Below are 24,946 nucleotides of genomic sequence, written 5' to 3' on the forward strand. Positions count from 1 at the left end.
CACTTTAGCTTATTTTTGGATGTGTGTTTCTACAGTTGGTTTTAGCGTGAAGAGAAAACTGAAGTCCTAAATTCCACATTCTGCCTGAAGATATTTATTTGTCCATGCAGAGTGAAGTCTGCATTCTCTCTTGTGAGCTAGAAAGTTAGACAGGGTTGAAATGGTCTCTGAATGTTAAATCCATTTTTGTGGATGTGTGAGTCCTGAGTCTTGTCACACATTGTCTTTGTCTTCATTATTTGGCCTATTATACCTGCAGTGGTGTCTTTTGAGGGTTTGTATTATGAATAAAAGGTAGATACTGGACCAGTGTCTCGGAGATTTACCGGCTTATTCTTTTTTTTTCCTTTTGATCTTGTCATAGCTGGAAGGTATCATCCTAAAACATTTTGTGAGAATGAGAATTATTGGTATTTACTCTCTCCATGTCATATGTATTTATATTCTGGTCTTGTGACATTCACACAACCTCCAATTTATTTGTTTTCTTCTTTTTGTTGTCAACAGAGCTGCTTGACAGGGTTGTCTGGGGAATACAACCTTCCCCTGTCAAATGCCTTTCAATGTTTTCCTTCTCCTTCCTTACCCCCATTTCATCGTGTACCTGCAATAGGACTCTATTTCTGTAAGTTAATCAACTTTCACCTTTGTATTTAAAGTGCTTTAATCCAATCAATATAGTAACAAGACAAACTCTCTTCTCATGTTTACAAAATCAATTGATCAACAAGCGAAGTAGCAGAACTGTAAATGTTTCTCCAGATATTTCTTAAGAGAATTTCTATGGATTGTCATCTATTTAATATACATTAAGGTAAAGTATTAGAAATGATTTTCAACAAATGATAAATATATTACAGTCTGTTAATTGAGGATAGTCTTAGGAGGATTGTTAACACATAATAGACCAGAAAATTAAATGACATGCAACAGAACATTTCACATGGATCTATTAAAGGCTGCTTATCCAATCAAGATTTCAGAAAGACTGGAGAGAATATTTTAGCATGACTTAAACATTTTTACTGGATTCTCATTGCCACTGCCTTACGGTAAGACAAAGCCTAAGAGTGGTTCAGAATCACTTGAAAAGGTGGGTAAATATTGGTCTCATCCTCAGAATTTTTGATCCAGTAGGTCTGGGGTGAGGACTGAGAATTCGCATTTCTAACAAATTCCAAGGAAATGCTAATGCTGCCGGTGCTGGGACAACCCTTTTGAGAACCACTAGGCTAAGCTATAAGCCCAGTGTTCTAAATGCTGATGTCTGGTGTGGGGTTTATCGAAATGGTTAGGAGTCCAGAGTGACACACTGACTAGCAGAATTTCCTATAGAGAGTCATTTATTATAAACAGTAATATACTACTAATAATAGTATACCATTTATGAGTATTTACAGAGTGTTAAGCCCAGTGCTGAACACTTGACATGCATTCTTGCATTTAATCATCTCAAGAATGCATTTTTCAAGAGAGAGAAAACTGATGTTTTAGAAATGTAAAAGGCTAGATATACATTCATTGCCCCTGAATTGTTTGTATTACTATTATGTTATAAAGGTGTTGGCTCCATTTGTTTCCCCATAAAGAAATTTAGTCTCTGCTATCATAGGAGTCCTTCAAACTGGGGGAGAAATCCCCATGTCTTTATTGCTATTTAAATATGACCTCATTGCAGAGCCTGTTTCCTCAATGTATCTGACTGGTGGTCTGAGGAACATCTCTAAATCATTGAGTGTGATGTGGCATTCTGCTGTTGTTAAAGGGCATCAGCCACTCCAACCCAAAGCAAAACAATCACCTCTAAAATTGCACCACCTCTCCAGTGGTGTGATGGTAAATGTCTAGCAACCAGTTAGAGAAGGGCTATTTGTAGCATTTGCTAATTTCCATGGTGTGACTACTTCTACCATGGCTGATTTCAAGATAGCCAACACGAAGTCACCGAGCAAAGTTGCGAAGAGATGCATGCAATCAGCTGTCACAAGTCCATCAGAAATGCTCCAGCATGCTCCTGCACCTCCACCCCATTTCTGCCTTTTCTGGGTCCCTGTTTTGACAGAAGTATCTGATTAACAAGTGAGATTGGTTTGTATCTAAGTTTGGCACATTACTCATTACTAATTGCTTGGAATCCCTACAATCAGCCTACAGAATCTGTATAAAGATACAGAGGAGAGTGCCAAGAAGAAATCATAGTACTTATATCCTGATTTGTGGGAATAGAGGAAGAATGGTTACAGCATAATCTTTGAGATCTTGCTATCAATGGCCACCCTAATCTAGGTATCACTCTCCAACAGAATTTAGCTCAACCTTTACTGTGGTAGGGACTAGGAGTATAAAGAAGAAGATATGGTCTTTGCCCTTTAGAAAATCACAGTTTAATCCCCAGAGGAACTGAGGCACAGGAAAATGTATTGCCATGGGTAATGTCATTTGACCAGTCCATGCCTGATGTGAATATGAGCAGCTGACAGCAGCTTATACAACCCCCACCTTGCTGATCACTTATCAAAATCCCTCATCCATTTTATAATGTAAGAAGCGTTGAATCAGCTTCCCCCAATGTGTTATTTTTTTAAAGGCAAAATTGTTGGTGTTAATCACATAGGGCTTAAATATGGTAGAATTATGAATGATATCCCCTTCCTACATTTGTTATTATTAATTCTTTTTCATTATATTTTTAGGTAAAAGCAAGATAAAGGAACACAAAATGTACTCTAAGCGAGAAAGGTGAAAATGGCGCAAAGCATGAAACATCAAGTAACAGTTCATTCAATAAATGATAACTGCTTATTTGGTTCTGTAAAATCAAGTATAGAACTATAAACATAATTAAGGAGACAGGGTTACATAGTGGTAAGAACATGGGCATTAAAGTTTGCATCTTGACTCAATTACTTTGCTAGCTAAGTGATCTTGGACAAAGCTGTTTATTTTTAGCCTCAGTTTCCCTATCTATAAAATGGAGACAATAGTGTCATGGTCACACAGCAAATATACTGTATATCACAGAATCGATGGCTGTGCTGTCAGAGTGCAGAGCCTGGCTCTTAGCCACTGCATGGTACAGCCACCTGCCTGAAGGAATCCTGACAGCACCATAAGCAAGAACTGCAGAGATCTGAAGAACATTCTACCATCTGCTCCTCTCCTGAATTGCTGAAGCACCAGTCCTAAGGCAGTGTGAAAAAGAAAGTCTTTAAGGTCCAAATGACCATGCAGGCTGGGAGACCATGACTTGGTCATTGAGACTCAGTCTTATCACATACAAGATGGAGAAAATGATAGTTAATAATTGGCTTTTAAATATCATAAATAACATGCCTGGAATTGTAGTAGGTGTTTTTCCCCATCTCACAAGAACTCAAACTGTGCTCAAATTCAAGCTGAAAATGAATAACAGATGTAAATATAAGCACTCAGTCACATCTTAGAAATCATCTCATTCTGCTCATTTAACAAATATTCATTGTGTAATATTAACTTGAGGATCTCATATGGCCAGAAAAATAGTTTTAATCGAACAGCATTTTTTTTCAGAAATTAAATGATTGTCATTGTAAAACCACAGTAGTGTAATCAGAGAAACATGTAGCTGGGCATGGGACATAGTTCCTAAGATTGGCATTTCCTGGGTAGTAGATTATACATAGGTTTGTAGCAGAAATAAAAAGAGGCAGGAAAAGAAGTTTTATAACTCTTAGGTATTTGCAAACTATGTCAACATAGTAAATATAAGCACTCAGTCACATCTTAGAAATCATCTCATTCTGCTCATTTAACAAATATTCATTGTGTAACTACCATGCGCCAGGTACTCTTTGAGGCTTGGAGATACCACAGTGAAAAGAAGAGAGAAAAACCCCTGCCTTGATGGGGCTAAAGTGGAGAGGCAGACTATAAACAAATAAATAAGTAGCTAGATAACCTGTCAGCTGTTGAGAAGAGCTATGGAGAATGTAGCAATTATCATCGTAGCTTCTTTTCCCAACAAACATGACATACAGTGATTAGTAAAATACAAATAAGAAGTCCTTAAAGTGATATGTTCTCCCTTAAAAAATGAATTGGTAATGCCCAGCAACCCTTTAAAAAAAAGTTATTTCAACAACATGCATCCACTATAAGTATCTAAGAATTCACAGGTTTCATAGACAACATATGAATGCCCCCGAGAAAGGACAACGAAAGGGAACTGTGAAGTATTACAGCAAAATGGGCTACATACCTAAAGACAGAGAACAAGGTGGTGCATGCATGTTAGCTCTGGGTCTAGTGAAATGGTTCAAAACCCACCTCCACCACTTTCTAGCTCACTGATGAAGTTAGCCCTTGGAGACTCGGTTTCATCATCTCCAGGATGATATTTTGCTTTCATAGCAAGGACCCCTTTTCAAAAATCTTTCCAACAATGTTGACATAGTTTGCAAATACCTAAGAGTTATAAAACTTCTTTTCCTGCCTCTTTTTATTTCTGCTACAAACCTATATATAATCTACTACCCAGGAAATGCCAATCTTAGGAACTATGTCCCATGCCCAGCTACATGTTTCTCTGATTACACTACTGTGGTTTTACAATGACAATCATTTAATTTCTGAAAAAAAATGCTGTTCGATTAAAACTATTTTTCTGGCCATATGAGATCCTCAAGTTAATATTACTTTTTTAAAAAACACAATTGTTTCAGCCAAACTTAGTACGCAGATATTCATGGCGAATTCCAGAAGTAACGGGGCGCAAATATAAAGCGAAGAGTTTACGGCAGAACTGACCACCAAGAGGAGGGGAGCATTGTAACAATCTGTTTCTAAACACTAACATTAGTGGACCAGCATTAAAACTCAGAGCACTAATTATAACCTTGGAAAAAATGTTTTTTCTTCGTTTTATCTAACCAAGCTCAAAATAGAAGCTTCTTTTTCACTGTGAACAAAACCGTAGCTAGCAACAACTTTTTATGTCTAGGAAGCTTTGCGAATGACTACTTTATTTGACCTATGATATATCTGGAAGGTTTTCAATGCCTTTTCATTTGTCTTAGGTATCGCCAACCCCAGAGCTTCACTGATTTTACTTTTTTTTTTTTCATTAGACTAAAAGTTGCCGATGAAAAGCTCTAGTGTAGAAATCCTATTTGTGGAAGAACTAAGTACTGCCTGCCCACGAGGGGTTTGGGTTTCAACACAGAGCCTCATCTGGTCATTTCCACATCTTTCCAGGGAGTTGGGGGAAACAATTTGTAATACTGACTTTGCAAAGATGACATACGAGATTATTTTTGAAAGAAGATGATAGAAATCCAGGTCAAAATTTCTCAGTGAAAAGTCAATTCTAGACAAGAAGTTCTATCACAGAAAAGTATTTCCTTTCAGGATCTAAAGAGAAAAGGCACTTGCTCAATCACACCTAAGTTTAGCTCATGTTTAACACCCACCCCTTTATTATTTATTTTAACTGTCATTCTACCTGAGGAGTTGATATCTGACAGGTCTACATCTGAATTATTGTAAATGTATGTATTTTCATATGAGTATGCAAAGACATTCAAAGTAAACAAAAATAAATGCTAATTAATTAAATTACAATGCAAAAGCAGGGCTTCCTCACCTACAACTTTGTTAAATTTAGATCTCTTTGGAAAACACATTGTACAAACAAAATATCTAAGAATTTATGGGCAATTTTCTTAAGAAAGTTTTGCTCATGCAGTTGCCAGAAATGAGAGTGGATTCACTGGTATGTTGTGATAAAAGTTCTGACTGGTTGGTAAAGAAGTATGGAATACTTACCTGCCAAGCCGAAGTGCTTTGTATGGCTAGATACATGCTTTCTAATTCAAAGTGGTAGGTTTTGTCATTGTTTGAAACTACTTGACAACTAGAATTTTATATAATTTTTCTCACCAAAGTTACATTGTAATTTGCATTGCTGTGTAGTTTAGCCAGATCTGTTGTCCAAGCACAGAAAGAGTGGGAAGAAAAATGTGCTTGTTAAGTGACTGCCCTGTTTCTCAGCACACACTGTGCTTTGCAGATGTTCACTCGTATCTCCTGTTGCTTTATAGGATATTAGAAAACCACCCAATGGAACTGATAAAAATGAGTTGGAACTTGTGACCAGCAGCTGGATGAGAGGAGTGTGAATCCCCCAAATCTTATGGATATAGTGTGCTTTCTTTGATGTTCCTGCCAAAGTGAGGCTGGAAAGCTAGGAAGATCTGTAAGACATGTGCCAGCACAAAGTGACTACAATTCAAAAGTTCCAAAAACCTTGCTTGAAACAATTGCAAATAGCTCATCATTTTAAACCCCTGAACCCAAGGCTGAGTGTTTCATCAATTTACAGAAAACCAAGAAGAGAAATCTGACAACTATCCCAGTGTATGACTTACCATGGAGATCTTCAAGTAGAATCACTTTGGTTTGGGTCTCATTTTCACATTATAACACAAATTTGTGTACGTGGGTTAAGATTCATATTTGATAGGAACTGCTGGGAATTCTTGCAGTTATATCCTCAAAAGACAAAATAAGCACAACCAACAGAATTGTGAAGCAATAAAGTTGGTTATGGATGAAAACTGGGCTGAACAGTCATAGGACACGAATTGTGCCTTTGACCTAAAATGTGCTTTTCTTTCCTTATCTATCCAGTGTAATGGTACTACTCTTTCAACCATCTTGAATTCACTCACATTTATTCGTCAAGTCCTGCTCAGCTATTCCCACTACCCACAAAGTGTATCTTTTTTGTATTACTTACTTTTTATACATTAGCTCATTTTCCCCCAAACAATGCAATAAAGTAAAAAATATTACTCTATTTTATAGAAACTTGCAGCCCAGAGAGGATAAGAAACTTGCAAGTTGATCCAATATAAATTTCTAAAAAGCATCAAAAGGTTTCATTTCTGCATAATATTAAGGACTAAATTATAGGAAAACTGTCTCCCTATAAAACACTGTAAAATGCTGGGTAAAACGTAGCATCCCTTATAAGATGAGAAAACAATTAGCCCACTAGCAGTGGAAGTCATCAAGAAAATTGTTCGTCTCAACAGATGCAGGGGGGCAGTTTGAGGTTTTTCTACTACTTTCCTAGCCCTGGAACCTATTAAGATGAGAAAGTAACATGAAAGTGATCCTGAAAAAATAAACCAAAACCTGGCTATTTCAACAAATAAATTGTAAGGGGGAGAGAGACAGAAACAGAGAGAGAGACACACAGAGAGAGAGAAAGAATAGAAAGGAGAGACGAAGGGTAAATTTTTGAGTAAAGGAAATGTTAGAAATATACGGATCAACTGCAGTGTATAGATCTTATTGTGATCCTGATTTTGACAAACCTAGGAGGAACTATTAATGAGCTAATCATGGATATTTGAACAGTGGTTTGATTCTATTAAGAAATTAACTTGTTAGGTGCATTATTAGTATATCGATTATTTTTTAGTCTTCATCTTTTGACTTACATAGCAAAATATTTATAAAGAAAATGATAAAAAGTCTGGGATTTAGTGCAAAATAATCCACTGTGTAGTGTGTGTAGTGTGTGGGTGTGGAGGAAATATAGGAGCATACAAATAAGACAAGATTGAGCATGAGTTGATAGTTATCAAGGCTCGGTGATGAGAATATAGAGGTTCATTATACAATTGTATCTACTGTTATGTGCGCTTGAAATTTTTCATAATAAGTAAGTTAAAGTGTTTCTAGGCCTGTAACATCACTGGGACATATGGCAAGACAAACCCATCTGGAAGGGTTGTACTCTCAAATAGGCTATACCAAGTTATCACACATAAAGCCTCTTGGAAGATGAACCCACAAACCAAAATTAGCAAACACTTGAAGAATTAATTATTAGTGAAGGCTAGCTCTTACATGCATGTACACACACACACACACACACACACGATCTAAGAATCAGAGCTATAAGAATTCCAAATAATGGAAGTAATGAGCACAGCCTATAAAAAGTACATTCAAAACAAAGACATGAAGGAAGGAACTGAAAACATAAAGAACAGAACAGTTTTTAAAGCACCAGGGATATATGAAAATAACATCAGTAACAACATCAGTGAGTTCTAGAAATGAAAAATTAAAATTGCTGGCAGTAAAAACTCAATGGACAGGTAAAAGGCAGATTAAATCTAAATGAAGAAGGGAAAAGTGAACCAGAAGATCTGAGAAAATAACCCAAGATACAGCACAGAGAGATAAAGAGAGATGAAACATACTAGACAGGATAAGAACTATGGAGGGAGAATAACAAGATTCTAAATATACATCTGACAGCAATTCCAGGCAAAGGGATTAAAGACAAGGGAGAAAAACAATATCAAGGAAAAAAAGGCTCAAATTTTTTCAGAATTCACGAAAAACCCAAAAATCTTAGATTCAGGAAACATAGCCAGTCCCTAGTGGGATTAACAAAAGCAGAATCCACTTTTAGACATATCGTAGCAAACTGTAGAACACCAAAGACAAAGAGAAAATCTGTAAAGCAACCAGAAGGGGCATGTTTCCTCTAAAGGGACAACAATTAGACTTTTGGCAGATGTCTTAGCAGCAATAACTGAAGTCCAGTGATAATAGGATAATATTTTCAAAAAAACTAAGAGAAAATAGCTGTCAACTTAGGACCAGAGGAATGTTTTATCATCATTAACTTGTATGTAGCTATTAAGTGTACTAAAAATATTAAATGAAAATGGGCAGAACTATAAGGAGAAATAAACAAAACCACATAATTTTAGGACATTTAACTCACGTCTCTCAGTAACCTTTAGATTAAGCAGAAAAACCCAGTAATGATGTAGAGGCTGAAGAAACATGACTAATTAATAATTTTAAAATTGAGTATAGAACCCTAATCACCAAAATGAGAGAACCCACATTTTTCCCACGCATTCATGAACTGTTTATAAAGATTGGTCACAAAATAAGTAATCAAATATCACATAATTGATATGAAAAACACATGAACTGAGCACAAAGCAATTAAAGCGAACTCAGTAATCAAAAGACCAGATAAAAGACATTAGAGAAGACTCAAATAAATGGTGAGATCATCTTTGGTCATGTATAGAAAGTACAAATCCCAGGAAATTACCAAAAGTATTTTTCTTGGAACTTGAAAAGCCTATTCCAAAGTGTATATGCAAGAGAAAATGGCTAAGATTCACCAAGAAAATTTTGAAGAAGAATAAAATGAAGGAGGGTGGGTTGGGGGTGGGCTGTGTATCCTATCATCTTTATAACAAGATGCATTATAGCATTATTTTAATATAGACAACGGTATTGGCGTAGTGATAGCCAAATAAAACAATAGAACTAAGGAAAATCACAAAGCAAATCTAATATGGAAACTTGACAGATGATAAGTGGATGTAACAGATCACTGTGAAAAGGACCGATTACTTATTAAATGGTGCTAAAACAAGTATCAATCCACGTGAGAAAAAAATACATAGACCCTTCACATCATTGCAAAAAGAAACCACTTATAATAAAGACATGAATACCCAAAAGCAAACCTTTAACATTTTTAGAAAATGGTATAGAAAAATATTTTTATGGCCTTGGAGTAGGGAAAAATTTCTTTAAACTATATCAAATCCATACAAAAAGAACTGATAAATACAAATATATGAAGATTAAATCTTTTTTCATAACAAAAATACCATAAATAAAAGACATGATACCAACCAGAAAAAGATATTTGTAGTACCTAAAACCACAAAGATTAAGTAACAAAAGTAACAAATCCTATAAATAAATAAGAAATGAACAACCCATAGAAAATATTTTTTGAATAAATGATTGATAGAAAACAAAATAAAATGGCCAATCAACACAAAATATGTTCAACTCCAGTAGCAACCCCAAAATGCAAATTAACACAAGATACCATTGCACACAAGATAGGCAAAGAACTCTGATTTACCATTGGTGGAGGTGAGGTGTAAGTTAGTCCAATTTGGATTTGTGGTAGTGACTTGGCAATATCTAGTAATTTGACGATGCCTATATCTTATGACCCGACAATTTGACTTCTAGGAATATGCCCTAACAAGACTTTGTGTGCACAGGGAGTCATAGACAAGAATATCCACTGTAACATTGTAAATGCAAAATAAAAAATCATTTTTGAAAACAAATTTTCTTCAACAGGAGAATGAATGAATTAACTGTTATAGATCCCCACCACCACCACCACATTTTTTTTGAGACAGGGTCTTGCTCTGTTGCCCAGGCTGAAGTGCGGTGGTGTGATCATGGCTCACCACTGTCTCAACCTCCCAGGTTCAAATGATCCTCCCACTTCAGCCTCCTGAGTAGCTGGAAAAACAGGCACATGCCACCACACCCAGCTAATTTCTCTACAAAAAGTATTTGTTGTAGAGACAGGGTTTTGCCATGTTGCCCAGGCTTGAACTCCTAGGCTCAAGCAATCCTCCTGCCTTGGCCTCCCAAAGTGCTGGGATTACAGGTGTGAGCCACTGTACCTGGCCATTGTTGTACATTTCTAACAGTGAAATTCAGTATAGCAAACATGAATGAATAGTATCTGTGTACTATTATAAATAAATCTCAAAAACGATATTGAGCAGAAATGATATGATACCATCTGTATAAAAATTAAAATATGACATGTTGGTTATGGATATATACATATTTTCAAATATGAAAACAGGCTTATGCATAAAAAATACCAAATTCAGGATAGTACATATCTCTGGGGAAGATGGGAGGGGTAGGGGAATTTGACTAAGAAAGGAAACATGGGAGACTTCAATGTATTCTTTCTTAAAAAATAATAAAAAAGCAATTATTACAAAATACTAAAATTTAGCAAAGCTAGGAATGGATAAGTGGGCATTTTATTATTTTCTATGTTATTATGCAATTGAAATGTTTATAATCTTAAAAATCATAGAATTGCACAGAATTACTGACATTTGTTCAAATTCACACAGAAATGAAAACTTAAAAATCATTACCGAATATTTTTTGGAAAATGATTCTACATTAGTAGAGCCAGAATTCTACCCTTACTCCAAAGCTGGAGCCATTCCTCAAATTTCAGACCCCCTCTCCTTTCTTTTTCTGATCTTACCCTGAGGGTTCATCATGTTCTTCTCTGTGCTAGCACGGTACATTGTTTAAGGCACCACCTTGGCATTTTGTTTTTAAAACTAAATTGCAGTTAGTTGTACCTGTGTTTCCTCACCCAGAGACTAAGCTCCTGGGGGCACCATATGAAAATACAGAGGGAGAGTGGCTAGGGTGTGAGACGGTTCTGTTTCACCAGTAAGCACCCTTTTATAGGCTTCTACTCCTGACTAACTCTTGTGATGACTTACCAGAAACTAATCACCAAGTTCTAGAAATACTTATTCTTGCAAAATAATCAATTTCCAAAGAATGTAAGAGAATCAAAGATTGTGTTCCAGCCTTTCTCATGAATCAACAGGAGGGGCAGAATTGTTACAAACAGTATTTGTGGGAAGAAATAAACAACCTATAGTTTATTTGTTTCACTTGGGGATTTTTCAAGCCCTCAGAAGAGGGAAAGGAATCTTGCTGATGTGGATTGAGCCCACTCCAGTGGTATAGTCATGGGCTGGATTTCATTACTTAGCCATAATTAAGTCAGTTCTCAAATTAGGTTCCATTCTAGAAATGACTGCAGAGATAATTCTACATCAAACTCCTGGGTTCATATATGTTGAATAGTACAATAAATATAAACATATTAAATAGCACAGTGCATAGAAATTATACAGTAAATCAGTATAAATTGAATTATGTAACATTGGAATGGGAGTGTAAATGAGAGAACCATCTTGTTCAACCCTTAAAAATATTATCAAGTGGCTTTTCTAATTGAGAGTACTTTATGAAAAACAGTATAAGGGAACATAAAGTAATATATATTCTAATATTACTTCTCCTTTGAAAGTGTTTTGTCCTTTTCAACACGAGGAGGTCAGTGTCCCCAAGCAGCCTGCAGCCTCTCCTACGTTTCCCCCTCGCCTCCCATGGCAACACGGGTTAGCCAGACACTGAGCTTTTTGTGATGTGTGTGTGAGGACAGAGAGAAGGGGAGCAAAGCTTCAGGGAGGTCTTGAGGTGGAAAAATTTGTGACGCACACGATTTGGTGACTGAAGAAGAATTCTTTCTTGAGGGTTCTATAACACAATAGTTACGGTCACCCTATGTGCATTGAAAAATTCCTAGTTGGTCTCGAGCCCTTAATGCACACCAAAGCCCTTTAAGAGGCTTCTCAAATTACTTGTTCATGGAAAGATTATGAGACGAAACCAACCTGTGTGGGTTTGGTCCTTCTGTTTCAGAACCTGACTAGCAAAGAGCCTGGGAGAAGTACATAAACTTACTGAACGTGTAACTCATAAACTAAAAGATTCAAATTCTGTACACAGAATTCCGTATGCAGTCATGAAGAAATCCCTTCTGATTTATGATTTGCCTTAGGGAGTCCGAGTTTGCCCTCTTCACTGCCTTGGGTGCCCCACTGTCTTCCTGAGGTAGGCGCAGTCCTCCTGTAAGTTTCTGCCTGAGAGAAGAGCACCTCCACCCTCCAACAGAATTGATGAGGACTGAAATGCTGTTGCCCTTGTCTTAGATAATGCCCCTCCTTCATAGCTTTCCTGGCATAGCTAAATGTGAGATGGGGCTAAGCCTGTGAGATCAGGCTAATGGCCTGATATGCATGCCACACCTGATACTTTAGAAGGAAGCCAGCCAAGGAAGTGTTTTTTTTTCCCCCACCTAGTAATAAAGCTAAAATTCTCTCCCTCGTCAAAGTCTAGTTAACACATTAGCACCCCCCTCCCACTTTTCTGGTCTCCTGTCATTATCTTCCATACAAGAGAGGGCTTGATAATAACATATCTTAAAGGGGTTTTTAATTGCTCCTTACAATGAATGCTGAATCTAACGCTTTAAAAACAACTGAGTGGAATGCCACTTAAAAGCGCATCCTCCAGGTTTCTCACCACCTTTCTCAGTACCGTGGCACTCCCAGCCAGGGCAGAGTTGCTCATTTCTGCAAAGATTAGAAGCAGGTCCAACAGGACTTCTTCAGCAGAATCTGAGAATGCTCATTTGTGAACAAAGTGTCTGCTTTCTAACGTCCCGTCACTTACTGGACTTTTGCCAGCCCCGGGAAACACCGTACTGAAACACTCACATTTATGAAATTCACAATTAGGAAGGGACTGTGGCTCTAGCAACATTAGGTCAGAGAGCATCGACTTTACATATGCTCAAAACTCAAACTGGAGAGCTTACAGTATCCCATCATGGCCATGCCTTTTCGTTTTGGAACTGAGATTGGACCAATTGTTATGAAATGCTGCATGTTTTAGTCTTCCCTGGTCTTTCCCTCTTGGGTGGCTTGGGTTTGTGCAATACAGTACTTAGTGAAGGAAAAGCAGAGCCCAGCTCAGGACTTCTTAAGTGAGTGAACAGAATCCAATGAGAAGCCCTTAAATGTGTGTCAAAGTGAAGATCTACCAAAGAGTGAAGGCACCTACTAAAGGCTATTACCTCATAAGGCTCAAAGGGCGGGTGGGGGGTGCCCACAGTATGCTATCACTACCCCCACAGGACAGCAGGCTTGGTCAATGGCTGAACATATAAGCATTCCCCAACAGTACCACTCAGCCAGCCACCTTTGCACCAGAAGCCAAAGTATCCTTGAGCTACATCTTGACATCAGGGTACTCCCTGGAGCATAAAGAAATGCAGGAATTTACAGCATGGAGGTTCCTAAGCCTTAAAGAGTTAATGCAGCAAAGGAAATGCCTAAGTTAACCTTAGAATTGTATTCACTAGCTAGATTTACTTGATTTTATTTTTACAGAAATTTGACAAAAGAAGCAACTGTAAATGCAATGAAAACAACTTCCTCCATATGTCTCACTACTGGCATGAGCACGGAGCCACGCCACCCCATCATACCTCCGTGTGTCAGATTACTGGCTCAGAATACCCATCGGAAACACTCAGACCTCTAGCTGTTCCAAGAAAGCCATAGGGCTTTCAATAATAAGCTGTGAAATGAGCTTAAGAATCACTGAGGTTGTTGTGCAAATGTATAACCCTCACTGGAAGTGCTATGGACTGAATTGTGTCCCCCTAAGTCATATGTTGAAGCTCTAACCTCAAAAGTAACTATATTTGGAGATAGGGCTTTTAGGAGGTAATTAAGGTTAAATAAGATCTTAAGCATGGGGTCCTAATCCAACAGGATTGGAGGATTCATGAGAAGAGGAAGAGAAAGAGATCTCTTCTTCTCTTCACATGCAGGAACTGAGAAAAGACCATGTGAGCACACAGCAAAAAGGCAGCTGCCTGCAAGCCAAGAAGAGAACCCTCCCCAGCCCCTGACCATGCTGACACCCTGATCTTGGAATTCCAGTCTCCAGAACTGTGAGAAAATGAATGTTTGCTGTTTAAGCCACCCAGTCTACAGTATTTTGTTATAGCAGCCTGAGCCGACTAAGACAGAAAGAAAAATGTATTTTAGTTAATGCCATATGTGTAGGTGTACACATATGAATTTTAAAATTAACCAGGGTGATGGAGTGAGCTGCTTCACTCAGGCATCTGACAGTTACTCTTGCCAAGTTTTATCTCAATACACAGAGATCTGAGACTGCATCCAAAGCATCTGAAAGAGGGTGTGCCTATGGAATAGGTTTTTATATAGCTTATGCTGTAAAGCCTGTTCCCAGCATCTATTTTTTTAAAAGAAGTTCACTGTAAGCTTATGAACTCATCATGATAAACCTAGACTTGAACATTTACAGTAAATAATAACTGGAAGTTAAACTATGACATCATGAGGTCCCATCCAGCTCTGGATTTTGATGGACATTTTTTGACCAGTACTTTCTTAGTTTGCCAGGATGGAAGACCTAAAAAAGAACGGCATTTTGCAGTGAATTATACCTAATTAAAGTTTAATGACTAGATTACATTCTTGTCTGATATGGTTTGGTTCTGTGTCCCCACCCAAATCTCTCTCGAATTGTAATCCCCATGTGTTGAGGGGGAAACCTGGTGGAAGGTGGTTTGATCATGGGGGTGGTTCCCCCTATGCTCTTCTCGTGATAGTGAGTTCTCATGAGATCTGATGGCTTATAAGTGGCAGTTTCCCCAGTGCTCTCTCTCCTGCAGCCCTGTAAGACATGATTTGCTTCTCCTTTGCCTTCTGCCATGATTGTAAGTTTCCTGAGGCCTCCTCAGCCATGTGGAATGGTGAGTCAATTAAACCTCCTTTCTTTATAAATTAGTCTCACATAGTATCTTTATAGCAGTGTGAGAACAGACTAATACACTCTCCTACAGTAACATAGAAACATATATGCTGAACTCTTCAACATAACCTTATGTGTTTCCTTTTAATGTTATCATTAACCCTTCGGGGCACAATACAACCAAGTGGATCCAGTGAAAGACGATCCTTAATAGAAATGTCTCAGATACAGCTAAACCAAGAGCAAGTCTAGGAAACATCCATTTTCTCAGACCACACTGAAAGAGGGCATCATATTGGCGATCTATCTATTCACCTGTTAGACCAAACATTAGAGAAACCTATGCCATTGCTTTCTTCATAAAAGGTAAGAGTGGTAATATCAACATCTAGCATTCAGCCACATCAATCCTAATATGTCCTATTCTAGTTAGGAGAGTGCAAAATAAGTCAAATGACCTTCCTGAGTCCTGCCATTTTATAACATGAAATAAAAAATCTAAGTAATGTTAAGTTAATATGTTCTGAATTCTTCTAGAATCCAGAAGCCAAAATGGAGTAATAACACATTCCTATTACCTCATAGTTGTCTTAAATGTCATAAATAAATTTGTCTGTGTTTGAATATACAACTACAGTCAGCCCTCTGTATCAGTGGGTTCCATATCCATGAATTTAATCAACCACAGATCAAAAACATTTGGATAAAAAAAGGATGGTTGCATCTGTACTGAATATGTACAGACTTTTTCATGTCAATATTCCCTAAATAATATAGTGTGTCAACTGTTTACATCGTATTATATTGTATTAGGTATTATAAGTAATCTAGAAATGATTTAAAGCATATGTAGGATGTGCATAAATTGTATGCGAATACTACACCATTTTACAGCAGGGACTTGAGTATCTGTGAATTTTGGTATCAGGAGTCCCAGAACCAATCCCCTGCAGATACTAAGGGATGACTGTATATAGCTTAAAAATGGACATATGCATGTTCAAACAGAAGCTCTGATAATGGCAAGTATGGAATAGATTTCAGTTCAACATTTATTAACTATCCATTATGTGTCAGGGTATATATAGTGGCCCTAAGAATATTACTTAAAGTAAGAGAATAAATTATTTTATTTTTCATTTGATTATCCCAAAATTCTATGTACCAGTATTTCTATCAAAAAATTAAATCCAAAATGATGACTGACATCTCAAAAGCTTCCAGAGACTAACTTTCTGAGTTGAATATATCCACAATACAGGATTAAAAAAATATCAGAACCTGCCCCTTCTCCTCATTTTTTTTTTTTTTTTTTTTTTTTTTTTTTGAGACGGAGTCTCGCTCTGACGCCCAGGCTGGAGTGCAGTGGCGCAATCTCGGCTCACTGCAAGCTCTGCCTCCCGGGTTCACGCCATTCTCCTGCCTCAGCCTCTCCGTGTAGCTGGGACTACAGGCGCCCGCCACTACGCCCGGCTAATTTCTCCTTATTTTTTTTTTTAAAAATAAGATTTAGGGACAATTTCCTCATTATATAAGCACTCTCTTGGCCTTTGCACATCAGGCTTAGTAGAAGGCTGTAAGTAGAGGTGAAAACACATTTCTCCTGCTGATTCTGAACATCTAATGATGTTGTTCAATCTTAACCTATTTTATTCTTTATTCTATTCCTGAAATTATTTCAGGAAACATTTCACCAAATTCTTTTTGTTTTTTTTTTCTGTTACAGGGTCTCACTCTGTTGCCCAGACTGGAGTGCAGTGGTGCAATCTCAGCTCACTGCAACCTCTGCCTCGCAGGCTGAAGTGATCCTCCCACCTCAGCCTCCCGAGTAGCTGAGACTACAGGTGGGTGCCACCACACCCAGCTAAATTTTTGTATTTTTGGCAGGGATGGGATTTTGCCATTTTGCCTAGGCTAGTCTCAAAATCCTGAGCTCATGCAATCTGCCTGCCTTGGCCTCCCAAAGTGCCAGGAGCCAGGATTACAGGTGTAAGACACTGTGCCCGGCCTCACCAAATTCTTGAATATTCCATTTTATTTCCAAATATATATATATATATATATATATATATATAAACTTCTTTTGCCAAAATAATTCAATTGCATTCCATTTTTATACTTACTATGAGAACTTCCTATGCCTACACAATAATTTTCCTGTCATTATCGTTCTATGTATTCAATGGAGATTGAGTTGGGTCATGTAATTATCTCTCCTCAGTTCCCAACAATCCTGTGGCAGTTGCCATAATAAAAATTATTTCCCAGGGATACCAGGGATGCGACATTATGTTTTGGAAGCATATTAAAGTCCCAATATGAAGAATAATGTGTTACTGTGCAGTGTACTCCTAAAAATATAATTCCAGATTAAAATTTTCAAATGTCAATACACCTCTATAGAAAGTTAACACCACATTTAGCTTCTGGACTTGAGGGTTTATCCCATACCCTAATGCCAAACCTTCCACTCTTCCAGTTACTTTTCATAACCATGATCAAACCATTTAGCTAAATTATTATCTTACTTTCCCTGCTTATAAATTCTGGATAACAACTATATTTGTTCCTTATTTGCTATATGTCGTATGTCTGCTTGTGAACTTCATGGTATATGCTGCTTTAAAATAAATAAATAAACAAACCACCCAATTTTCCCTTCCATTAAGGCAAGACTTAAAATCGGTTTTTAAAACCTGAATAAACCTGCAACTTGAATTTCTTAGGATAAGTTAACATATGAAAACTGTTACTGAAATTTTTGACAGGACTTTTAATCATTACAGATTCATGTGATGAGTTTTACGAACGACATTAAATAAAGGAAATATTCTTCCCTTTCTTTTAAGCCCTTGCCTTAAACTTTCCAATGTGATTAATGCAGTATTTATCTCAGGGTTTTTACTCCACTGAGTGGGGTATGAGAGCAATGGAGGGAGAGTGGGGGAAGCTAAAAAGCACAATAAGGCAAAGAAATTCTCACTTTCCATGGGAATATTCCCTACAAGGGCCAAGAGAATATCAAATACTAAACATATTCACTGGGGATGAGAAGCAAGAGTTTGCACTTAAATTGACTTCAGAGTAGAGATGCCAAAGCAAATAAATCACTGCAAGTGGAATACTTTGAAAGGTAAATGGATCTTAAAAATATTTGTGTACGTTAAATTTTCTAATCGGAAGTATTCATTACTGTCAGATATAATAAGGGCATGTGTCCATCAGGATCTGGAGATCTCCTCCAGGTAGTTGATTCATTATTTTTAGGCCAATGCGTAGCACAGCAGACACCCTCCACAGATGTTACTGAATGAAGAAGGGAAAACCAAAGGTTAAGCATGCAATGCTTTACCTAAACTAAAACTATTCATTTGAGTGAGAAGTAAAATCCCCAAAGTCCTTAGATTACTTCAATCCTTACATATTTTTCATCAATAAGAATTCCAGAAAAATGAACAAACTTGAATTCCCATCTGACTTAGCTACTGAAGCCATTAACAGAATAAAATGCAGAACAAACTTCTCTGTCCTAGGATCCCCTGTACCCAGCCAAGTGCATCCTCAAAAGTTGCTATTTCACTTTGTTTTGTCATTGCAGTATGACTTACAACCCTCAAACCATCTATAAAGAAGTATAACACACGAACAGCAGTTTTACAGGTCACATAGTCTCCATAGCGACTCCATTCTGGGTTTTTTTCCCCCCTTACAGGAATCTTTTGTAATCGAAGTAAAAAGACTTCAATCATCCTTTGATTGGGGATTGGAGTCACATTTATGGATAGATAAGAAATGACCTATTTGTTTTCCTAAAATTCCACTGGACATAAATTTCTGATCATAGATCACCAAGGGCCTCTTTAGTCTGTAACCACACCTTGAATATTCATCAAGTCACCCAGGCATTGGTCAAAGAGAAGTCACATAAGTGGATTTACCCATATATCCAGGTTCTGTTAAGGAAATGGCAATCCCCAAATTCCAAGTTAATGGGATAGTGGCCCCTGTAAAATGAAGTGATGAACACATAAGAGGCAACCAGAATAAAGGGAAACAGAAGAATGAAGCATGGAAAGTTGTAGACGGCGTGGGTGCCTCACTCAGCTTGGCTTCAGCCTACATCCTGGAGCCAGTGTGACTCAGCCTCAGCCCCAGGGATGGGCCTGGATGGCTTTGGTTTGGTGGGGCTCCTGAACAGGGAAAACTGATATAACCCGGCATTATATACCAGCCCTGAATCACTGCATATCCCAAAGGAAAAATGACCTTGGGGAGGCCACTCTCCTCCAAGTTCATTTTTATAAACCTCCAGAAAGATTCAGAAAGCACTGGACCAATCAAATACCACTGTGATTGCTACATAGTAACTTGGCTGAGAACAGAGAAAGGTGAGACGGCCAAACTGATATTTTCTTCAAGGTTCAAACTAGTCTTGGAAATGTAGCGAGTCAAAAATGATAGTTTTGCAAGTCTAGAGATGAAATAAAGCCACCTTTCCTCTGAAGAGTGACACTACCGGTGACTGCTTCCCAAGCAGCTAATAAGTAAAGCTAACTCATTGAATCATGCCATTTGTTGGCACTATTTTAAGTGCTTTACATGTATTAATTTATTTCATCCTCAGGGCAACCCGAAAAGATAGGAATTATTATCATTCTGATTTTGTTAGTAAAGAAATGGAAACCTAGGGAAGTTAAGTAACTTGTCCAAAGTTATTCGGAATACAAGTTAGCACACAAGTTATTTGGCACACAAGTTAGGTGTGGCGGCACACGCCTGTAATTCCAGCTACTTAGGAGGCTGAGGCAGGAGAATCTCTTGAACCTGGGAGGGGGAGGTTGCAGTGAGCCAAAATCGTGCCACTGCACTCCAGCCTGGGTGACAGAGCAAGTCTCTGTCTCCAAACCCTCCCCCGCCAAAACCCAAAGTTATTCGGCACACAGTGGCTGAGCTGGTGTTCAACACCAGGTATGGTGTGTACACACCTGCACTTTGCCATCTGCCTCGCTGCCTTTTCCCTTCCCTGAAAGCTTGGAAGAGTGCCCTGTGACCAACCACAGACAGAGTGGTGAGGACAAGCAGAGCGTGGTGTGTGTGTGACACAGTGACATATTGCCCAAATTCCGGCCCTGCTAGGATGAGAGTTGTTCCTGGCCTGGCTCCTCAGAGACCCTCCTCGCCAGTCTCAGGACATCTCTACTAGCTGCTGTCCTCTACACAGATTCTCAGTTGAAAGAAAATCTAAGATGACAGATTTCATTAGGGCTATGTACTGAGAGCAAACTTCAAATGAATCCTAGATGATAAAAAAGAAAACCAGAAAGAGCAGAGACCTGGCTGTATATAATGCCCTTTGTGCAACACCCAGGGAGCTTCCAGGGCAATTAGGAACAACATCTCCCCCGGGGGGTTTAGTTCATAAAATTTCTGGGTTGCACGGTTTGTATGTTCATGCCTTAAACCTTAAAATAAGTTTTTTCTCCATCTAATTTGCCTCTTTGGTGCTGAGCTTTTTGAAGCTGCAATAAAGGAAGGATGGAGAACACATTGGCAAATGATATTCAAAAACATTGAATGAAAGAGCTTCATTCTTTGTTTGTTTTAATTCTCCTGGCATTAAAGGACAGACATTTTTCCCCCGGGTATGTGGATAGTCATTGAGGTGCCTGAAATACCCAGTATATCTTACTGAAAAGCTATTTTTAAAATCACTTGATTTAGAAAACTCCAATAATGATAATTTCATGGGAATTCTTAGTACAAAAATTAAAGTTTTAAATTACTATGCAAAAATGTGTGTATTCAAATAATCTTAATTAGGAAATACCTCCATCGATGCATATATATCAGGTCTCTCTAATGTCTGTCCCTGATACAAAATTATTTTGAGGGATGTTTTGTGAGTTACAGTTCCTGTGATCAGTAGTAGAAGTAAGGATGCAATATGAGATGAGGAGTCAAAAATGTCATTTCTAGTTTCTCCTGATTCGGCCACATTCAATCTCTGGGCTTGAGAATGTCATCTAACTTCTCTTAGCCTATTTCTTCACATCCAAAAGGAATAACAGTTCCCACTTCAAAGTGTTGTTCCGTGGGTCAAATGAAATAATGCATGTGAAAGAGTTTAATAAGCTACAAGACACTGTAATATAACATAATATTAAAGTTACAAACCAAATGTGGTGGCAGCGTGGTTCAATGAGGAAAATGCAGATATAGTCTAGCATAAAAAGGAATCAGCATGGCTGAATGCTTTACCCACTCATGACCCTGGGTGAGTCTGGCCTGGGTTCCCTCATTTGAGAAATGAGAATGATTAAAACGATCCCATCGGGATGATGTGGGGATTAGAAATAATACATGTCAGACCTCTAGCAGGGCGGGCACACAGTAGGTATTCAGTTATTGGCACCCGTTTTACATTAAAGAATTCATTTAATCAAGCCAAGTATGCTACACGTTTCAACACTCACAACAGCTGAGTACTGCTCTACTTAGAACAGTACATCCATCGGTGGAGTCCCAAATATACTTCTGCCATGGCCAGCGCCCTGGGTTTATCCCACTTTAGACTCCAGTGGATTAAGGCTGTGCTTGCTGTATTCGCATTTCCTGCCTTAGCCCATCATTTCATGAAACTTACTAACGGAGCCTCAGTTTAAAACATAAAATGAATGCTACTCAATGTGGCAACTCCAAGTACAGGCTTTCTCCTCTCCTGCTTTTACCAGATGAACTTAATTCACTTTTTGCCACTTGTTTAAGGACAGGGGTGGGTGGGATCTGGGTAATAGGATAAGGAAAAAGCCCGAATGAATCCGCTGTTGTTATTGAGGCTGTTCAGTCGACCAAAACAAGCAGCTTTTGAAATGAACTCCCCAGCTCCAGAGCGTCAGAGTCAGGCCTCGTGGAGGCGCTGGGACCGGCGAGCAGGAGAGGGACAGGAGCCCTACCGCGTCCAGCCCTGCCCCGCCCGGGAAAACCCAGTGCCCCACGCATCAGTCACCAAGCAGAGCGCGAGTTAGAGGAGTGAACCCGGGGAAGGGCACATGCAGCTGGGTTAGTCTCAACTCGACCATGCGACTTCGCAGTCCTGTTTGGCAAACGCGCTTAGGCAAAACAGACTCGATGCTTACAATGATCCCAGCCCAAAATGGAGTGTCCCTGACTAGCAGGGAGGAGCTGATGCTCGCCATGAGGAAGCCCACCACGGTCACGGCGATGCCCAGGGCCAGCTGCAGCAGGGCGAGCAGCAGCGGGAACCGGCAGCCGCAGCAGGTCCGGGGCTCCTCCTCCCCGCACTCCTTGGGGGCCCCCGTGCCCTTCTTCGGCTCCATGTCGTCGGGCCCAGCGGCGTCCGCAGCTGGCGGGCCCCCCTGTCTCTGCTGGCCGCGGGGCTGCTTGTTCTTGCCCATGGCGCTGCGAGGCTGGGTGGGTTGGTGGGTGCGTGTGCGGCGCCCTGGGCCCTGGAGCGCGGCGCGCGGCTGGCTCGGCCTGCCCTGGTATTCGAATTATGGAGGCTGAACAAATATGGAAAACATTTGGAGCCGACTCACCGAGCCTCCAAAGGCCACAGGGAGCCCGCAGCAGAGGGGGATTCGAGGGGGGTCGCCAACTGCCAACGCGCCGGGACGCAGCGCCTGCCGGGCTCCGGGCAGGGTTTGCAGGTCGCCCGCGGGAACCGGCGCGGGTCCCTTGGCCGCCTGAGCCTGTGCACTTTAGACAGGCTGCGAGTGCGCGCGTGTGCGAGTGCGGGGCGTCTGTTTTCCTCACTCAAAACTCCAGGATTGTTTTGGTTTTGCTTTAAGGTGATGAATGTTGAAATCGTTTGAGCTTAATTAATACACAGTTTAATCCAAAATAGGCATTGCTGGGCTCTAAGCTGCGAAGTCATTTCCAGAAGTTAAGTCGTTGTTAGTTTCCTACAGAGGCACGACTCTTTTCTTCCTACTTTCTGTAATCCAGCTGACAAATGAATAAAGGCATTTTTTCGCATTTAGGTGTTTTTGAATCTTTCTAAAGATATCTTTCTAAAGATATTGGACTAATTGTGAACTCTCTTTCACATATATTATTAGTTATTATTATTATTTTCCAAACAGGGGCTCACTGTGTTGCCCAGGCTGGAGTGCAGTGTCACCATCCTAGCTCACTGCAGCCTCAGACTCCTGGACTCAATAGCTTCTCTCTCCTCAGTCTCCAAGTGGCTGGGACTACAGGCAATCACCACCACACCTGGCTAATTTTTTTTATTTTTTTCATAGAGTTGGGATCTCATTATGTTGTCCAAACTGGTCTTGAACTCCTGGCTTCAAGGGATCCTGCTGCTTCAGCTTCCCAAAGTGCTGGGATTACAGGCGTGAGCCACCATGCACCCGGCCTCTCACGTGTATTTGTTTTTAAAAGCTCTGTTGGCCGAGCGTGGTGGCTCACGCCTGTAATCCCAGCACTTTGGGAGGCCAACGTGGGCAGATCACAAGGTCAGGAGTTCAAGACCAGCCTGGCCAACATGGTGAAACCCTGTCTCCACTAAAAATACAAAAATTAGTCAGGCGTGGTGGCACACACCTGTAGTCTCAGCTACTCAGGAGGCTGAGGCAGGAGAATCGCTTGAACCTGGGAGGCAGAGGTTGTAGTGAGCCACGATCATGGCACTGCAGTCCAGCCTGGGCAACAGAGCAAGACTCCTAGTTAGTCTTCACTCATCTCCACGACAGTGCTTAGGGGGATTGGATTGTCCATCTTAGAGATAGACACTTCTACTCAGTCAATATTTAAGAGTTATTTTTCAAGCACCTACAATGTGCTAGGATATAAAGATGTTCAAATAGACTTGGTCCTGGCCCAGAGTCACAGCAGAAATCAATAAAACTGATTATTCTTATTCCTGCATACCTCTACTCAGTAGCACTTAGAGCAAATTTCAGCAAAACCACTAAAAAATGATCCCATCACTTTGGGGGTATTTATATCTCCTTTGGTATGGTCATTGTAACACTCAGAAAGCTATATTCAAAAATAAGTGACGTTGCCAAGATGTTAGTATAAAGGCTACTCCTAGCTTGTTTGCTATCAGCAAATTTAAAGAAAGTCCAACTCCCTACTGTTTGCTTTAGAATTAGAAACTAATCATCATCAGCTCTTTTTGTAAACTGTCAAGTCCCCACAAAAGTAACTTTGAAGACAAAAAGTATGTACTTCACCCTTACCCATGAACTTCGGTGTTCTCCTTATGCCTTCCTTCTGGACCAGTGAGAAAAATAATGGTTCATGGAACAAATACATTTGCTTAGAAAACAGAGTCTAAACCACACATCCCAGTTCCATGCAGAGGCAGTGGAAATAGCACTTACTCTTACCAGAAAAACAAGGTGGCTGAGGCAAGGTTATGGTCAGCTTTGGGGCCATCACACCACAAGGGGTTTCTATTGTGAACAGACAAATAAAAACTGGCGTTATACCAGGATACCCACCTGACTTGGGCCTGACTGAGAAAAACCCAAATGACAAAACAAGAAAATGCCTGGTTTTCCTATGTAAATATGGTAAATATTTACAGAAAGTCAATTGACTACCTGGAATCAAGTATGTATTGTTATTAACAATATAGCTACCTATTACTGAGTATTCTGTAACA

General features: G+C 39.4%; 1 protein-coding gene across 2 annotated transcripts in view; it reads right to left on the bottom strand.

Annotated features, from left to right (window-relative positions):
* The window catches only part of SSPN (sarcospan), a 39,601-nt gene extending 16,541 nt beyond the window's left edge, over positions 1-23,060 (bottom strand). The window contains exon 1 of one of the 2 annotated variants that reach the window (XM_003265620.2): positions 22,866-23,060. Coding sequence is in view for 1 of the 2 variants with exons in the window: in XM_003265619.2 (XP_003265667.1) it covers positions 22,446-22,724 (279 nt within the window). In the remaining variant the exon portion in view is untranslated. Of the gene's footprint in view, positions 1-22,445 lie in introns of both variants that reach the window. The other variant, XM_003265619.2, reaches the window with a different exon arrangement.
* Positions 23,061-24,946: the final 1,886 nt, after the last annotated feature.

Source organism: Nomascus leucogenys, chromosome 23, assembly GCF_006542625.1.
Source record: "Nomascus leucogenys isolate Asia chromosome 23, Asia_NLE_v1, whole genome shotgun sequence".
NCBI classification, from domain to species: domain Eukaryota; kingdom Metazoa; phylum Chordata; class Mammalia; order Primates; family Hylobatidae; genus Nomascus; species Nomascus leucogenys.